This window comes from Taudactylus pleione, unplaced genomic scaffold (assembly GCF_031769625.1).
Source record: "Taudactylus pleione unplaced genomic scaffold, aTauple2 ptg000580l, whole genome shotgun sequence".
Lineage (NCBI taxonomy): Eukaryota > Metazoa > Chordata > Amphibia > Anura > Myobatrachidae > Taudactylus > Taudactylus pleione.
Genome location: NW_028284982.1, coordinates 1,335,726 through 1,350,949, shown reverse-complemented (window position 1 = coordinate 1,350,949; position 15,224 = coordinate 1,335,726). Strand labels below are relative to the sequence as shown.

Here is a 15,224-nt window from a genome sequence, read left to right as displayed (position 1 = left end):
AGCAAATGGATGACTGTCATTTCCTCCTATACATTACCAGGTTTTCATTCCAACCAGCCAGACTTGACAGATATCTGACAGATATTTGTATAGTGTATGCCCAGTTCACATTTTTAAGGATATTCCTGCTTGACCACAGGTGACTTAATTAGTACCTTAGTCAATTTGATTTATACACCTTTGTTCAATCATGGATACAGTATCTCTCCAACCTGAACTGTTGGAGTGCCCTGAGGATCGCGTTTGGGAACCTCTGCCATAGGTTCCCAAACTCTGCCATTACAGTCCAGGTTTTAAGGATATCCATGCTTCAGTCCATATGGTTAAATTAAATTGACTGAGGTACTAATTAAGTCACCTGTGGTCAAGTATGAATAGCCTTAAAAATGTGAACTGGTACTACCCCCAGATCCTGCCTCATATTCCATCTGCGCTCACACCTACTGCATGGTGTCTCCATAATCCCCATCACTAAGGTGTGCTCAGTCCTGTTGTAGAATAGATCCATAGATGGACCATGTCTGGGATTAGACTATCAGCCTAACAGCAGTCAGGTGTGGGCTGTGAGCAGCATTATATCAGGAGACTGAGCCTCTGCATGTACTTGTGATTGCTGAATGCTGGTCTCCTCACCTTTCATTACTGGTGGGTGTATTATAGCAGACTGTCTGTCATAGCATTTGCTCTGTATTTATCTGTACATCTATGTGAGTATGCTAAGTAACTGGCATTTGTGGTTATACTGGTGGAGTGTGCATTTGTGTGTCAGATATAATTTCCTGCAAGAGAATAGCTGTGCAGCTGCTTGGGGATATACTAGATGTATGCCCTGCAGGGGAATAGCTGATTAGCTGGGGATATACTGGATGCATGCCCTGCAGGGGAATGGCTGACTAGTTGGGGATATACCGGATGCATGCCCTGCATGGGAATGGCGGCCTGGCTGGTTGGGGATATACCGGATGCATGCCCTGCAGGGGAATGGCGGCCTGGCTGGTTGGGGATATGCTGGATGCATGCCCTGCAGGGGAATGGCGGCCTGGCTGGTTGGGGATATACCAGATGCATGCCCTGTAGGGGAATGGCGGCCTGGCTGGTTGGGGATATACCCGATGCATGCCCTGCAGGGGAATGGCGGCCTGGCTGGTTGGGGATATACCGGATGCATGCCCTGCAGGGGAATGGCTGGCTGAGGATAAACCGAATGGATGCTCTGCAGGGGAATGCTTGACTTGCAGGGGATATACTGGATGCATGCCCTGCAGGGGAATGGCTGGTTGGGAATATACTGAATGGATGTCCTGCAGGGGAATGGCTGCCCGGTGTGGGATATACTGGATGCATGCCCTACAGGGGAATGGCTGGCTGGGAATATACTGCAGGGGAATGGTTGGCTGGCTGGGGATATACTGGATGCATGCCCTGCAGGGGAATGGCTACTTGACTGGTTGGGAATATACCGGATGCATGCCCTGCTCAGGAATGGCTACTTGGCTGGTTGGGAATATACTGGATGCATGCCCTGCAGGGCAATGGTTGACTTGCTGGGAATATACTGGATGCATGCACTGCAGGGGAATGGTTTACTAGCTGGGGATATACTGTATGCATGCCCTGCAGGGGAATGACTGTCTGGGAATATACTGGCTGGCTAGGAATATACTGGATGCATGCCCTGCAGGAGAATGGCTCCTTGGCTGGTTGGGAATATACCGGATGAATGCCTTGCAGGGGAATGGCTACTTGGCTGGTTGGGAATATACTGGATGCATGCACTGCAGGGCAATGGTTGACTTGCTGGGAATGTACTGGATGGTTGACTAGCTGGGGATATACTGTATGCATGCCCTGCAGGGGAATGACTGTCTGGGAATACACTGGCCGGCTAGGAATATACTGGATGCATGCACTGCAGGGGAATGGCTCCTTGGCTGGTTGGGAATATACCGGATGCATGCCCTGCAGGGGAATGGCTGAGTAGCTGTGGATATACTGGATGCATGCCCTGCAGGGGAATGGCTGGCTGGGAATATACCTAATGCATGTCCTGCAGGGGAATGGTTGACTAGCTGGGAATATACTGGATGCATGCCCTGCAGGGGAATGGCTCCTTGGCTGGTTGGGAATATACCGGATGCATGCCCTGCAGGGGAATGGCTGAGTAGCTGTGGATATACTGGGTGCATGCACTGCAGGGGAATGATTGACTAGTTGGGGATATACTGGATGCATACCCTGCAGAGGAATGGTTGTTTGGGAATATAGCGGATGCATGCCCTGCAGGGGAATGGCTAGTTGGGAATATACTGGATGTATGCCCTGCAGGGGAATGGCTGGTTGGGAATATACCGGATGCATGCCCTGCAGGGGAATGGCTGCTTGAGAATATACCAGATGCATGCCCTGCAGAGGAATAGCTGGCTGGGGATATACCGAATGGATGCCTTGCGATGGAATGGCTGGCTGAGGCTTTACTGGATGCATGCTGTGGGGGGTTAATAGCTGGCTATACTGGGTGCATGCTCTATGGGGGAATAGCTGTTTGGTTCTGTGGGTGTTATACTGCAAAATATAGATTTTATGGATGATTGATTGTTAACTTCCTCAACAAGACGTTTTAATCTGATTTATCCACCCACCGTCCGGTCTCCTTGTCCTATTCCACCACAGACGCCCCTCAGGCTGCAGGCTTAGATCAGCAGGGCCCTCCCTTCTTCTAGTGTCTGTAGCTGTCCCACTTACCCCATTGGATGGAATAAATTACAGATTCATGGGCAATTTAAAGGGCTGATTTGAGCACCAACTGGGGTAATTGACAGACATTATTGTACCTTGGTATCATTGTACCTTGGCATACCTTGGGGTGTCTATTATACAAGTTGTATACATTAAAAAAACATACTTATCCTACACTAATCACAGGCACAATTTACAGTCTGTCTATGTCTCATCTGTAAAGAGATCTGTGGTACTTTCACACTACAGTACAGTTCCTCCACCTCATCAATGGCTGCATGTTACAGCAAGGGGTTATCAGACTGTCTCAATGGGCCCAATAACTCCAGAAATGGCATTTTGTACTTTCTTCATAAATGTTTTGGTCTTTCTTCCTGGAGCCAATCTAGGCCCAACGACACATCTGTCTGTGTCTGGAAGATGAATACCTTCATTTTCAGGGGATAAAGTAATGAGTCTCTTTCCAATAATTTCTTTTGGAGGAGCTTAGACTTGACTCTTGGACGGTTAGCACTAGTTATAAAAGCGACGTTTTTGCCTAGGTTTTGCCTTTCTTTCAGCCGCCTTTTTATTTTCAGAGCATATTTGTCAGAAGTTATCGCTACTGTAGTTGTATGGACTCAATGTCTTGTTTTGGTAGGCGGAGTTGACTTTTGGTGAAGCTTGCGGGAAGAAGTTCTTCAAAACGTCGCTTTTTGGGACTCTTCCATGGGCTTCTTTGTGGAAGAGTCACATGTTCATCCAAAGGTCCAGGTCCTACTACAGAAGCAAAACACAAAATAGTGATTGCTCATATCAACCTAATGGTTTTTCACAGGCACTTGTAATGGCAGGGGGGGGGGTTACTCAGGACTACAGGAGGGTTACTCAGGACTACAGGGGAAAAAAGGTTTTCCTCCAGCACACTGCAAAAAAAAGCCCAAAGGCCTGAATACAATACTACAACATGATAGAAATCCAGAGGTCTTTCATGAATATATCTGCAAATACTGTATATGGCTAAGTGCTGGGCCGCATCGAGGCTCCTCTGTACCGGTGTCCCTAACGCTGCATAGTAGCACCCACTCTGGGTTATAATTGCATACTGTTGTGCCACATAACAGCACATACGTAATATAAAATATATTTCTGAGAGCCAACTCACCTAGGAGGTACCCCAGAAACCTCCAGATAGCACTACAGGAACCAGTACACCCTCCCAACCTAATGGTTGATACGAGCACTGACTACAGAAGGCTGAGGTCCTCCAGCAGATGTCCCTGAATGATCATGTCCGTTGACATAAGAGGTTTATGCCAAGCTGTACATGATGATGGGCTATCTGATATCTCTTCTAGCTTCCATAATTCCTCAGGTTTCTTCACTGTTAAATCATGGTACAACTTAATATTTTGGAACCAGTCTCCCGGCCTGTTGGTGAAAGGCGTACGGATGTTGTGCTCAATTACATACTACTCATGATGTCCTTCACTTCTCTTGTTAGTGTGAATGCCCATTTGGCCATACACCTCAACAATTCCGCTAGTTCCCTTCCGTCATCTTCTGGAATGACTGGATTCCTGCCAGCTAACCAATTGCCCGTTCAGATGAGTAACTAGTCTTTTTTTCAGTCCATACTTTCCGGCAATATGTTTGATGCTTATCCCGGGATCTTCATTCACTTCTGCAATCGCTCTTTGCAAGCGGTCCTTTCCCTTTCCGGGTGTATGTTTGTGGCATTTTTAATTGCAGCAGAACAACTTATTCCCTGAAATAAACCTGATTTATCATGTAGGACCACTCGCAATACTGTCGCTGTATGATAATCACGCAATACTGTCGCTGTATGATAATTGATGTTTAAACACTCGCACTTTCATCCCATTTCTCTTCTCCCACACGAAGACCCGGTAATGTTACTTCTTGCCTCCTGGAGTATGGCTGATGTACCCTGACGTACCCTGGTACCCACACACAAAATTAGCCTTTTGTGTAACAAAGAAATTGAAATTTGAAGTTCAACAAAAAGTTTGTCCCTATGTTTTGTGCTATATGTAGGAAACTAATGCTACAGTAACCGGTACAGGCAGATAATTTCCCACAAAATGTATATAGATGACGGAAAAGAACTGATCCAGCCGAACATAAAGGTTAATGTGTTGCAATTGTTTCCTGTGGGAGGAGTATGGCTGTCACTTACCCTGCCTTCCCTATCTGAATGACTTCTGCCCTCCTGGATGCATGCTCTGCGTGCTGTGCTCTGTAATGTCTGATAACCTGACTCGTCTGGGACATACTGGATGCATGCTGTGCTCTGTAATGTCTGATGGCCTGGCTGGTTGGGGATATACTGAATGCATGCCCTGTAATGCCTGATAGCCTGGCTTGTCGGCGACCTACTGGATGCATGCTCTGGGGCATAGGCTGCTCGGGGATATATACTGGGTGCATGCCCTATGTGGCGTGATCTCTGATGGCCTGGCTGGTTGGGGATATACTGAATGCATGCCCTGTAATGCCTGATAACCTGGAATGTTCAGGTCTCCTCTTCTGCTCTTACTCTGTCCTCATCGTCTCACCCACAGTTCTGTGATGGAGGCCGAGACACACGATGGTCGCCTAGCTCGGAAGTGGACAGTCGCGGAGACGCACACCCTACTGGACCTAATCCGGGACACGGGCTTCATTCCGGCGCTGACCCGTAAAGGGTTCCAGAACTGGGATGTATTTGAGCGGATCTGTGTGCTTCTGAACCGCTGCAATATCCGGGTCAGGTGAGGAATTGTGGGGAGGGGGAGAGAGCCAGCCAAAGCTACCAATCAGGGGAGGGGGAGAGAGAGCCAGCCAAAGCTACCAATCAGGGGAGGGGGAGAGAGAGCCAGCCAAAGCTACCAATCAGGGGAGGGGGAGAGAGAGCCAGCCAAAGCTACCAATCAGGAGAGGGGGAGAGAGAGAGCCAGCCAAAGCTACCAATCAGGGGAGAGGGGGAGAGAGAGAGCCAGCCAAAGCTACCAATCAGGGGAGAGGGGGAGAGAGAGAGCCAGCCAAAGCTACCAATCAGGGGAGAGGGGGAGAGAGAGAGCCAGCCAAAGCTACCAATCAGGGGAGGGGGAGAGAGAGCCAGCCAAAGCTACCAATCAGGGGAGGGGAAAATGTCACCATGTTGGATAGAATAAATAATTCCTCTTCTGTACTCCACGGCAGGGTTTACACTGGGTAAGCTCCCTCCATAGCTGTGTAGCTATTGTGGTATATACTGTGGCTCCCCCCCCCCCCTTGGTCCCTAAGCCTACAGTAGGTAGGTCAGGTAGCGGGATGGGTTAGTGTAGCGCGATGGGTTAGTGTAGCGCAGGACTTTCCTTCTGATTGGTCATGGCGATGCCCCACCTGAGGCTACAAGCTGAGGTCTGACCTGGAAACGCCAGTCTGCTGGTTCCCTGAGCAGATCTGGTTGTGGGAGAAGGCGCGGCGGAGCTCAGCACATGTACGTGCACACTGCCATAAGCGCAGGCAGCCGCCATACATTACACATGGAGGAACGATGGTGTCTGATGCGATAATGGCCGTGTGCTCTGTGATGGTGATATTTATCGCTTGTGTTAGGCGCTGTCATGTTAGCGCTGTTTGACAGTGTATGGAGTCTGCAGGGTGTATATATTGTAATGGAGGAACTTCTTCTGAGCTGGGAGCAAATAATTAAAACCAGTAACTGTGCCCCTGGGTAACACCATGCCGTGCTGCAGGGGGGGCAGATGCACAATGGGCAGAGTTGGATTTGGGGGGTGATGATTAAACTTTGCTATAAATTGCAGTGTAAGAATAAAGCTGTCCAGCATCTGTGTTCTAAATCCAAAGGGGCCAGTATTTACCCTCCATGAACAAACAATAGATGTATAGGAGCGTGGCCTGCCTGTCCCAATGTACATAGTAGCATGGCATGCTCCTGCCCAGGTGCCCCCCCATGTGTATAGCAGCATGGCCTGCCCAGGGGCACAGTTACTGGATCTTTTTGCTTTGTACCCATCTCCGAATCAGCCCCATAATGTTGATTTTCGTGAGATTGTCTCTCTGGCGAATAGCCTGATATGTACAAAAGATACTTGTTTCAGTATTGGGACTTCTGGAGACCCGAGTTTGGTGCGGTGTGGGCCCATTATAGATACGCCCCTGGGCGTCGAACGATTTTATGTTGGGGAAGGGTAACATGAAATCGTTCCGGTGCCCCCGCACCACCCTCTCCCCTCTTTGATTCTCCCCCCCCCTCTTACTTTTTAATAAAAAAAAAAAATTCTTGATAATTTTTTTTTTTTTTTTTATCAGAAAAGAGGAAAATAAAATATATAGATCTATGTCCCTCTGCCTGTATCAACAGATCTGAAAGCCAAACATGTCAGATGTTGAGCAGAAACATAGTATAGATCAGGAGATTACAATTCTCTCTCTCCCTCTCCCGAACCCGAAAGGACTCGAAGGTGCCAGTCGAGCCCATGAATACGGAGATAAAATAAATACAACATACACCCTTACATGATACACACCTATCACCATAGGTAGCTAGGACTATACACCTAACCTGGCCTCTTATTACAAGTAGATTTTTTGAGGCATTGATGTTACCTTGGGGATCGGATGGAAATTATAGGCGTTTGTGGGGTATCGGATGGGCTTTATAAGGGCATGTGGAGAGGTCTGATGCTATATGGGGGCTCAGATGTGCATTATAGGGGTATGTGGAGAGGGCTGATAGGTGTGGTGGAGGATCAAATGGGCATTATAGGGGCATATGTGGGTGTGATCAGATGCTCCATAGAAAGAAGTGATAATGCCACTGTATAAGTCATTGGTACGTCCTCATCTCCAATACTGTGTTCAGTTCTGGAGGCCATATCTCCAGAAAGATATTAATACATTAGAGACTGTACAAAGAAGGGCAACTAAAATGGTGCATGGCCTACAGCACAGAACGTACCAGGAAAGACTATAAGACCCTAATATGTATAGTTTGGAGCAGAGAAGGGAAAGGGGGGACATGATAGAACGTTCAAATATATAAAGTGTTTTAACAGGGTAAAGGAAGGAGACATTCTTCAAAGAAAGAGAAGTATTAGAACAAGTGGACATGTTCTGACACTGGGGGGTGGTAGGTTCAGGGGAAATTTGAGGAAAAATTACTTCACAGAAAGGGTAGTGGACAAGTGGAATAGCCTCCATCAGAGGTGGTAGAGGATAAGGCTGGGTACACACCTAAAGATTTTCTGTCCAACTAGGTGATTGGTTGGAATGAGAATCTGGTAACGTATGAAAGCAAATGACAATCAGCAATTTGCTCCCAAACGCCGGAAAATGGACAAAAACTGTTTGAACAAATAGTTTAGATCAAACATTTAACAAACTTGTCTGACGTCATTTTCATCTGTTTTCTGGCATTTAGGAGCAAATTGCTGATCATCATATACTCCCATACGTTACCAGATCTTCATTCCAACCAATCAACAAGTTGGATGGTTGGACAGAAAAGCTTTACGTGTGTGCTCACTCTAAGACAGTAGAGCAATTTAAACAAGCATGGGATAGACATAAGGATATCCTTCAGAAGAAATAAGGGTTGAGGTAACAATATGTTTAAAAAGGGGCAGAATATGACGGCAGATAAGAACCACTTGGCCCATCTAGTCTATCTTTCTATCACATTAGCAAACATTTCACTGCTTGCACATCTTAGGGATGGGCTCCTTGAGGCAAAACTTAATTTCTTATTGCCACAAATGACAGTGGTAAGAAACTAGAATTATTGTGCCGAAAATGTAGAAATATGCCCGGAAGGTGGCGGTGTTCCCGGTGGCTCCCATTTCGGCCAGGAGGGTCGGAACATTGGTCGCTATGGAGAACTTTCTAAATATCTACCAGGATAAAGTGGTTCTAAGCATTAACTTTCTTACCAAAGGTCTCTTGCTGCCCATAGGCTACAGCAGCTAAAATGGTCTGAAGATGGCCTTCGCTACTGTCTTCCTTTTTAACCATATTTTTTCCCCTGTCAGTGGATAGTCGTGAGAGCATTTCATTCATTGGATTGATCCAGGACAGTATTAGATTCATGCGGGACCACGAAAAGCCCCGATCTGAGCAGTAATCATACAGACGTATGAGAAGTGGGGGGACATGCCAGGTACATGGAGCCCAATCTACAGGCACGCTGGTAACTTCTGACGCTCAGACCTCGGAGACACAGGCAGCAGGAGGGACGTCTATAAGGGGCCATAGATGGGTGGGTGCGGGCAGTACTGCCACCAGGGGCGCAAGGCTGAGGGAGTGGCAGTGTCGCTGGCATGGTGCCTAGGGGAGCCGCGTAGCTCTGTTTCCTGGTTACAACCATCTGTTGCCTGTCCATGTTACATGTGCGGTGGGATGTGACCAGACCGCGTTACTGCTACAGCGCCGCGTCTGTCCGACCTTCTCTAGTCCTGATCACCTGGCCATATCCTCCTCTGCTTTGTCTGCCGGGAGACTGGTCCCCCTCACATAAATGTCTGATAATGCAGTGTGAGTGGCTTCATAATCGGAATAATACAAATATACCTACATTGAAGCCCGTCTTATCCGTATTGCTGGGTACGTCCCGTTGTAATGGCTGACATGGAGTACTGAAGGAGGACCCTGATATTTCCTTTTCATTGACTAACCCATGGCCGCCCAGGTTTCCCACCCGTGTTCTTGGTTTCGGGAAGTTATAATCGTAGACCCCGGGTAAGAGAAGGAGCTGCGTTATAGACCATCATTCTAGTGTGTGCTACATTCCTGACTAGGAAGAGAGCTAACCCGTAATGTAAGGGCTGCCGGTGACCGAGTAATGATTGGCTATACCCGCTGTATAGGGCTGCCGGTGACAGAGTAATGATTGGCTATCCCCGCTGTATAGGGCTGCCGGTGACAGAGTAATGATTGGCTATCGCTGCTGTATAGGGCTGCCGGTGACAGGGTAATGATTGGCTATCGCTGCTGTATAGGGCTGCCGGTGACAGGGTAATGATTGGCTATCGCTGCTGTATAGGGCTGCCGGTGACAGAGTAATGATTGGCTATCGCTGCTGTATAGGGCTGCCGGTGACAGAGTAATGATTGGCTATCGCTGCTGTATACGCACTGATAACCCTGCTCCTGTCATGTGACTTGTGCTGTCTGGCAGATGAGTGGAGCGTCAGCTGTAGGGGTCACCTCACCCTGCCAAGTGCAACCATTGGTTCCTTAAATCTGTATTTGGCCACCTGGCATTGTGGCCAGGGTTCAGACCAATCCCACACTCCTGCGGCTTCTCTATGGTGGGACTCTCTTTGGCACCGTAGAGGAAAACTAACCATTTACAGTTTGGTGCAAATCCTGTTAAAGTTGCTGCTTTGTCCCTGGACAGACCTTGCTGCGAGGTGCGTGCAGGGATTATATTGCTTTTGTATGTAACGCACAACTACTGGCTGATTCTTTAGCTGGGTACCCACTATACAATGTGTGTACCTAGAGACGATGCCATGTAACGATGCATCTCGCCGGTGTACGTTGTTGCGATGTGTTTACACCTCTTGGCACGTTGGTGGTCTATTCTGGAGACCGGTAAAGCAGACTTCATAGATTGTCAGCCTGTAACTCCTTCTCCTGTCTCCTCAGCACAGCGGAAGTGAAAGCTCGATGGCAGACTCTAAAGACTAAATTCTGGAGCCTAAAGCGCTTGGCGGACACAAGTCTCGTGCGGATCTCTGCCATTACCGCTGACTTCCCGTTCTATCAGGAGATGGAGCTGATTCTGGCTCCTCAGGGTAACGCTGGAAGCTGTAAAAGGGAGGCCGACAGCTCAGGTGAGTGACCCTTCCGGTGATGTGGCGTAAGCGCTGGGGGGGAGGGTGTGCGCTGAAGTGACGTGGCAGAAGGGCCGAGTGACGTGGTGGAACGGCTGGTGGGCCGAGTGATGTGGTAGAAGCCCTGGCGGGCTGTGGTGATGTGGCGGAAAGGGCCGGGCGGGCTACATCACGTGGTGGAAGCGCAGGCGAATGGTGTAACAGTCTAGCGAAGTTAATGGCGGTAGCTGTGCTCCGGCCGGTGCTTCCTATAACTGTTATGGTTTTGTTGCAGGCCAGGAATACCCGGTTTCGCCATCTTCCTTGCCAGACTCTGGCCTTGGCTCAGATCACGAGGCCCAAACTGCGTCATCCAGTCACCAGCAGGAGGAGGCTGAGCCAGAGCAGAATGTGGCGGAGCCAGGTCCTGTAGCGGAGGCTCCTGATGGAGGTGGGTAGATACTGTTCCTGCGGCAGCAGCGATGCGGATAGAGTATGTATTAGTCTGTAATGCAAGGCTCTATACACTTGAGCACAACCTTTTTGTCTTCTTTCCCCCTGTGCATCCTATTGCCCTGTGTAAAGTGTGTGGTAGAGACTGGAAGTTTTGCAGAGTTACATTATCTCCCCCCCCATTGTCACATAACTTTCTGTTTACTCCTTAGTGCCCCCAGATGTGCAGGAAGGCCCCGGGCAGAACACCAGTCTGGACATGCAGAGAGTGGCGGATGTGCATCACCGTACAACCCGGCAAATCCTGGCGGTAACCGATCGCCTGGTGCTGCGCCTCCATCGTCTCTCCAGAGTGCAGGAGCAGCTCTGCGTACAGATGGGATACATTGTCTCTGCCGCCTTGCAGGCGAGCCAAGAGCTCAGCAATGCCTCATCCGAGGGGAACACCTCTCAGGAACGGGCCAGAACCTCAGAGACTCCTTTCTCTAGAAGACTGCTGCGGCGATCCCGCGTCATGCGCTATGGGCAGCGACGCTCGGTCAGGCACCACCCTTGAGTGAGAAATGAGATTAGTGTTTTAGTTTTGTTTATTTCAAAGAGTTTGAAAAACGGGTGGTTGATTTGTTTGGCGGTGAAGGATCAGCGCAGTGTTTCCCGTGTACTGCGGCCTCGTTCTATGGCGCAAAGCTCGGATGCAGAATGATCTGTGACTGGCTGACCAGTTTCAGCTCTGTTGGGACCTGTTTGTGTATATAAATGTTCTGGTTTGTTTAATAAAAGCTTACTCCAACTCTGGAAGTGTCTTATGTGGAAAACGGGGGATATTCCCCAATATTCAGTCATTGTGGATAATGTAGCTGATGGCTCAGGCCAGACCCCCAGCGCAGGATGACAGAGGAGCGGGAACTGGTGATGGTCTTGATGGTGCCAGCCGCTTGGCCAGGGAGCAGCATCCAGTCCTCCCACTCTGGCCCGCTGGTGGCTCATTATGGAGTCAGCTGCCGCAGGGGTTCTGCGTGCCTCCGCTGCCGGTGAGAAGAAGATGCGTATTACCACTGATGTGGAGTCCGTTCCCATGCAAAGATTAGGTGCAAATTCAATGAAACTGGCAGAAGCTGAAATTCCAGTGACCGCTCTTTAGAGAGATGTTCAGTAACCAGGAAATGTCCATTCTAGTGTCTCCACCCCATTGGGAGTAACTCCGTCATTGGGGCATTCAAATCAGAGGGCTGGATCGTGTTCCACTCCCACCTGTGGATAATGGGCCACCAAGTCTAAACGGGTCACCCCCTTAAATGTGTAGTTTCACAGCAGCCCACCCCCTTGCCTTAGAATAATGACCAGCTCATTGTGTTAAATTAAGGCCTCTGGGTTTTTTGCCAGAGCTGAGCCTCTCTCAGTCACTCTTCCAGTTGAAAGTGATGTGAAGAGGTTCTGCATAGGTAGAGCCTCCTGTATACAGGGGGGGGGGGGGGGGGTGTGCGCTTTGTCCTATTTATCTGGCTAAATCTCATGGTGACCCCCCCTCACTCTTAACTGGTTGATCAATATTCCAGGCAGATAGAAGAGCCACAGGGTGTAGCCATGGAGTGTGGAGGAGTCCTGGTTTGTGACAACTGGATCCTGTTGTGGATGGCAGTGAAACCAATAAATTGTAACACACATGAGGCTCTGTACATGCAATCTTTTGCCCTGTGGAAGCTGGGTAAGCAGGTGGGTGTCAGTCTATTCTGCTTCCCTAAACTCTGACCTATTTTTCTAAATATCCCCCCCCCCCCATAAAAAACAAAAATGAACAGTAGGGTTGGTTGTGTGAGATGGTAGGTTACAGATGTTGGTTTTACTCTGGTTGGACTCCAGTGCCGCCGCCCCACCAAAGTCTCGGCCTCGGTCCATTTTGTGCCGAATGGCCTGTGATCAAAAATGGCGCCCCTGGTCCTGAGGCGGTTTGGTCTGGGTGAGATATTCTCTATATACTGGGCGCCGTTGGCACTGATCAGAGGAAATGGGACTTTATCAGATAAAATTTAAATTACTAATGGCACACGCCAGGGCTGCTCTCTCGCACCTTCTGGCTTTTGTATTCTGTATGGAGGCCTTGGTGAGGGCAATTACAAGTAACCCCAATGTTACTGGGATGAGAGTTGATACTAGAGATCATCGCTTGGCTCTTTTTGCTGACGATCTATTGCCAATTAGTACTGCTCCGGTAACTTCTTTACTTAATCTCATGGCAGAATTTGAACAATTTGGTTGACTAATTTTAAGATTAACTATACGAAGTTCACAGCATTGACTGTTACGGCCTCTGTGGAGACGGTCTCTGCTTAGACCTCCTCCTACCCGTTATCCTGGCACCCCTCCCATAGCAAGTATTTAGGTATAATTCCAAAATGTCTTGGTGCGAATGTGGCCTTAATCGCTCACCTCTAGAATTAAATACGACAAACTAGGGAGAATAAACATTGTTAAAATGAACATACTGCCTAGGTCCTACACCTCTTCTAAGCGATACCCCTACAAATCCCCCCTTCCTCATCTATCAGAGACCCACAAAGTAATCCATAACTTTCTACTTCAGGGTCCATAGGGTATCCACAGGACGTAGGTGTGACGTCAGTCGCCGGGCACCATAGAGTTAAGCTTTTCAGCCTCCCAGGATGCACTAGGGTCCCCCTCCTATACCCCGCCCCCGAGCCAAGGCACCTCAGTTTAGTTTGGTGCCCGGCCGGAGTCGGGTGCACCTGTCGGAGTGGGGGCTAGAAGAGCCCCTGAAGCTTTCTTCTATGCAGCTGTGGCTGCACATCTGGATGTACAGCATGGACAGTCAGTCCTGACGTCCTGTTGACAACGGACGCCAGTCTTCGGGGCTGGGGAGCAGTTTCGGGTCCACACTTGTTCCAGGGCAGGTGGACGCCGACAGAAGCGGAGCTTCCAATAAATATCTTGGAACTCCGTGCGGTCTTCAATGCTCTCCAGCAGGCACATCGGTTTCTCCAGGGTCACCCGGTACAGGTCCAGTCGGACAACGCTACCACCGTGGCCTACATAAACAGGCAAGGAGGAACTCTCAGTCGCGCGGCTCTCGTAGAGGTGTCTCGGATCCTGGTTTGGGCGGAGCGCAATCTTCCGGCCATATCAGCGGTCTTTATCCCGGGAGTGCTAAATTGGGAGGCGGACTATCTAAGTCGCCGGGACGGTCATCCGGGGGAATGGTCCCTGCACCCGGACGTTTTTCAACTGCTGGTGGACAGGTGGGGTCTTCCAGAGATCGACCTCATGGCGTCCCGGCACAACAACAAGTTGCCGGTGTACGGGTCTCGCACAAGAGTGGCGTCTCTGGTGGATGCTCTGTCGGTCTGGTGGACGTTCCGGTTCGCATACCTGTTCCCTCCGGTCTCCCTCCTTCCACGGGTAATCCAGAAATTCCAACAGGAAGGAGGGACGCTCCTGTTGATAGCTCCCGCGTGGCCCAGACGGCACTGGTTCTCAGACCTTCAGGGTCTGTCCGTGGACAGTCCTCTGGGGTTGCCGCTACGGCCGGACCTTCTGTCTCATTGTCCTTGTCTTCACCCGGACCTGACTCTGCTGTCTTTGACGGCGTGGCTGTTGAGACAGCCATGCTGAGGTCCCGGGGGTTTTCCAGCTCTCTGGTGCGTACCATGTTGCGAGCTCGGAAACCGTCTTCCGCGAGGATATACCATCGCGTGTGGCATACGTTCTTCCAGTGGTGTCGACCGAGAGGTTATGCACCGCGGGAGTTTCGTCTGTCTCGGATTCTCGCCTTCCTGCAAGCGGGACTAGATCATGGGCTTCGCCTTGCTTCTTTGAAGGTACAGGTTTCGGCCCTATCTGTCTGGTTTCACCGTAGGATTGCTGCAATCCCGGATGTGCGCACCTTTATGCAAGGTGTTCTCCGCATTCAGCCGCCCTTTGTTCCACCTGTGGCGCCTTGGGATTTGGCTGTGGTCCTGAGGGCTCTCCAAGGACCGCCGTTTGAACCACTGGGCTCAGTGGATCTTAAATGGCTAACAGCTATTGCTTCGGCCAGACGTGTTTCTGATTTAGGGGCTCTTTCTTGTAAACCCCCTTTCTTGGTTTTTCATGGGAACAGGGCAGTGCTCCGCACTCGGCCCGAGTTTCTTCCCAAAGTTGTTTCCCAGTTTCATGTTAACGAGGAAATCGTTGTTCCGGCCTTTAACTCACCGGGTCTTTCCGTGGGTGAGGCCTCTTT

The 15,224-nt window shown here is 49.6% G+C and overlaps 1 protein-coding gene across 1 annotated transcript; it reads left to right on the top strand.

The window, feature by feature from the left end:
* Positions 1 to 417: 417 nt before the first annotated feature.
* On the top strand, positions 418 to 11,780 carry LOC148481412 (uncharacterized). Its single transcript, XM_088453532.1, has 5 exons — positions 418 to 645; positions 5,301 to 5,489; positions 10,371 to 10,558; positions 10,833 to 10,988; positions 11,203 to 11,780. Exons 2-5 carry the CDS (start codon positions 5,308 to 5,310, stop codon positions 11,544 to 11,546), a joined length of 870 nt encoding a protein of 289 aa, XP_088309658.1. The 5' UTR covers positions 418 to 645; positions 5,301 to 5,307; the 3' UTR covers positions 11,547 to 11,780.
* Positions 11,781 to 15,224: the final 3,444 nt, after the last annotated feature.

Coding starts and splice junctions, on each gene's coding strand:
- LOC148481412 (XM_088453532.1), top strand. CDS start 5,308: ATGGAGGCCGAGACACACGATGGTCGCCTAGCTCGGAAGTGGACAGTC. Junction 10,559..10,832: donor AAGGGAGGCCGACAGCTCAG/GTGAGTGACCCT, acceptor GTTTTGTTGCAG/GCCAGGAATACCCGGTTTCG. Junction 10,989..11,202: donor AGCGGAGGCTCCTGATGGAG/GTGGGTAGATAC, acceptor TTTACTCCTTAG/TGCCCCCAGATGTGCAGGAA.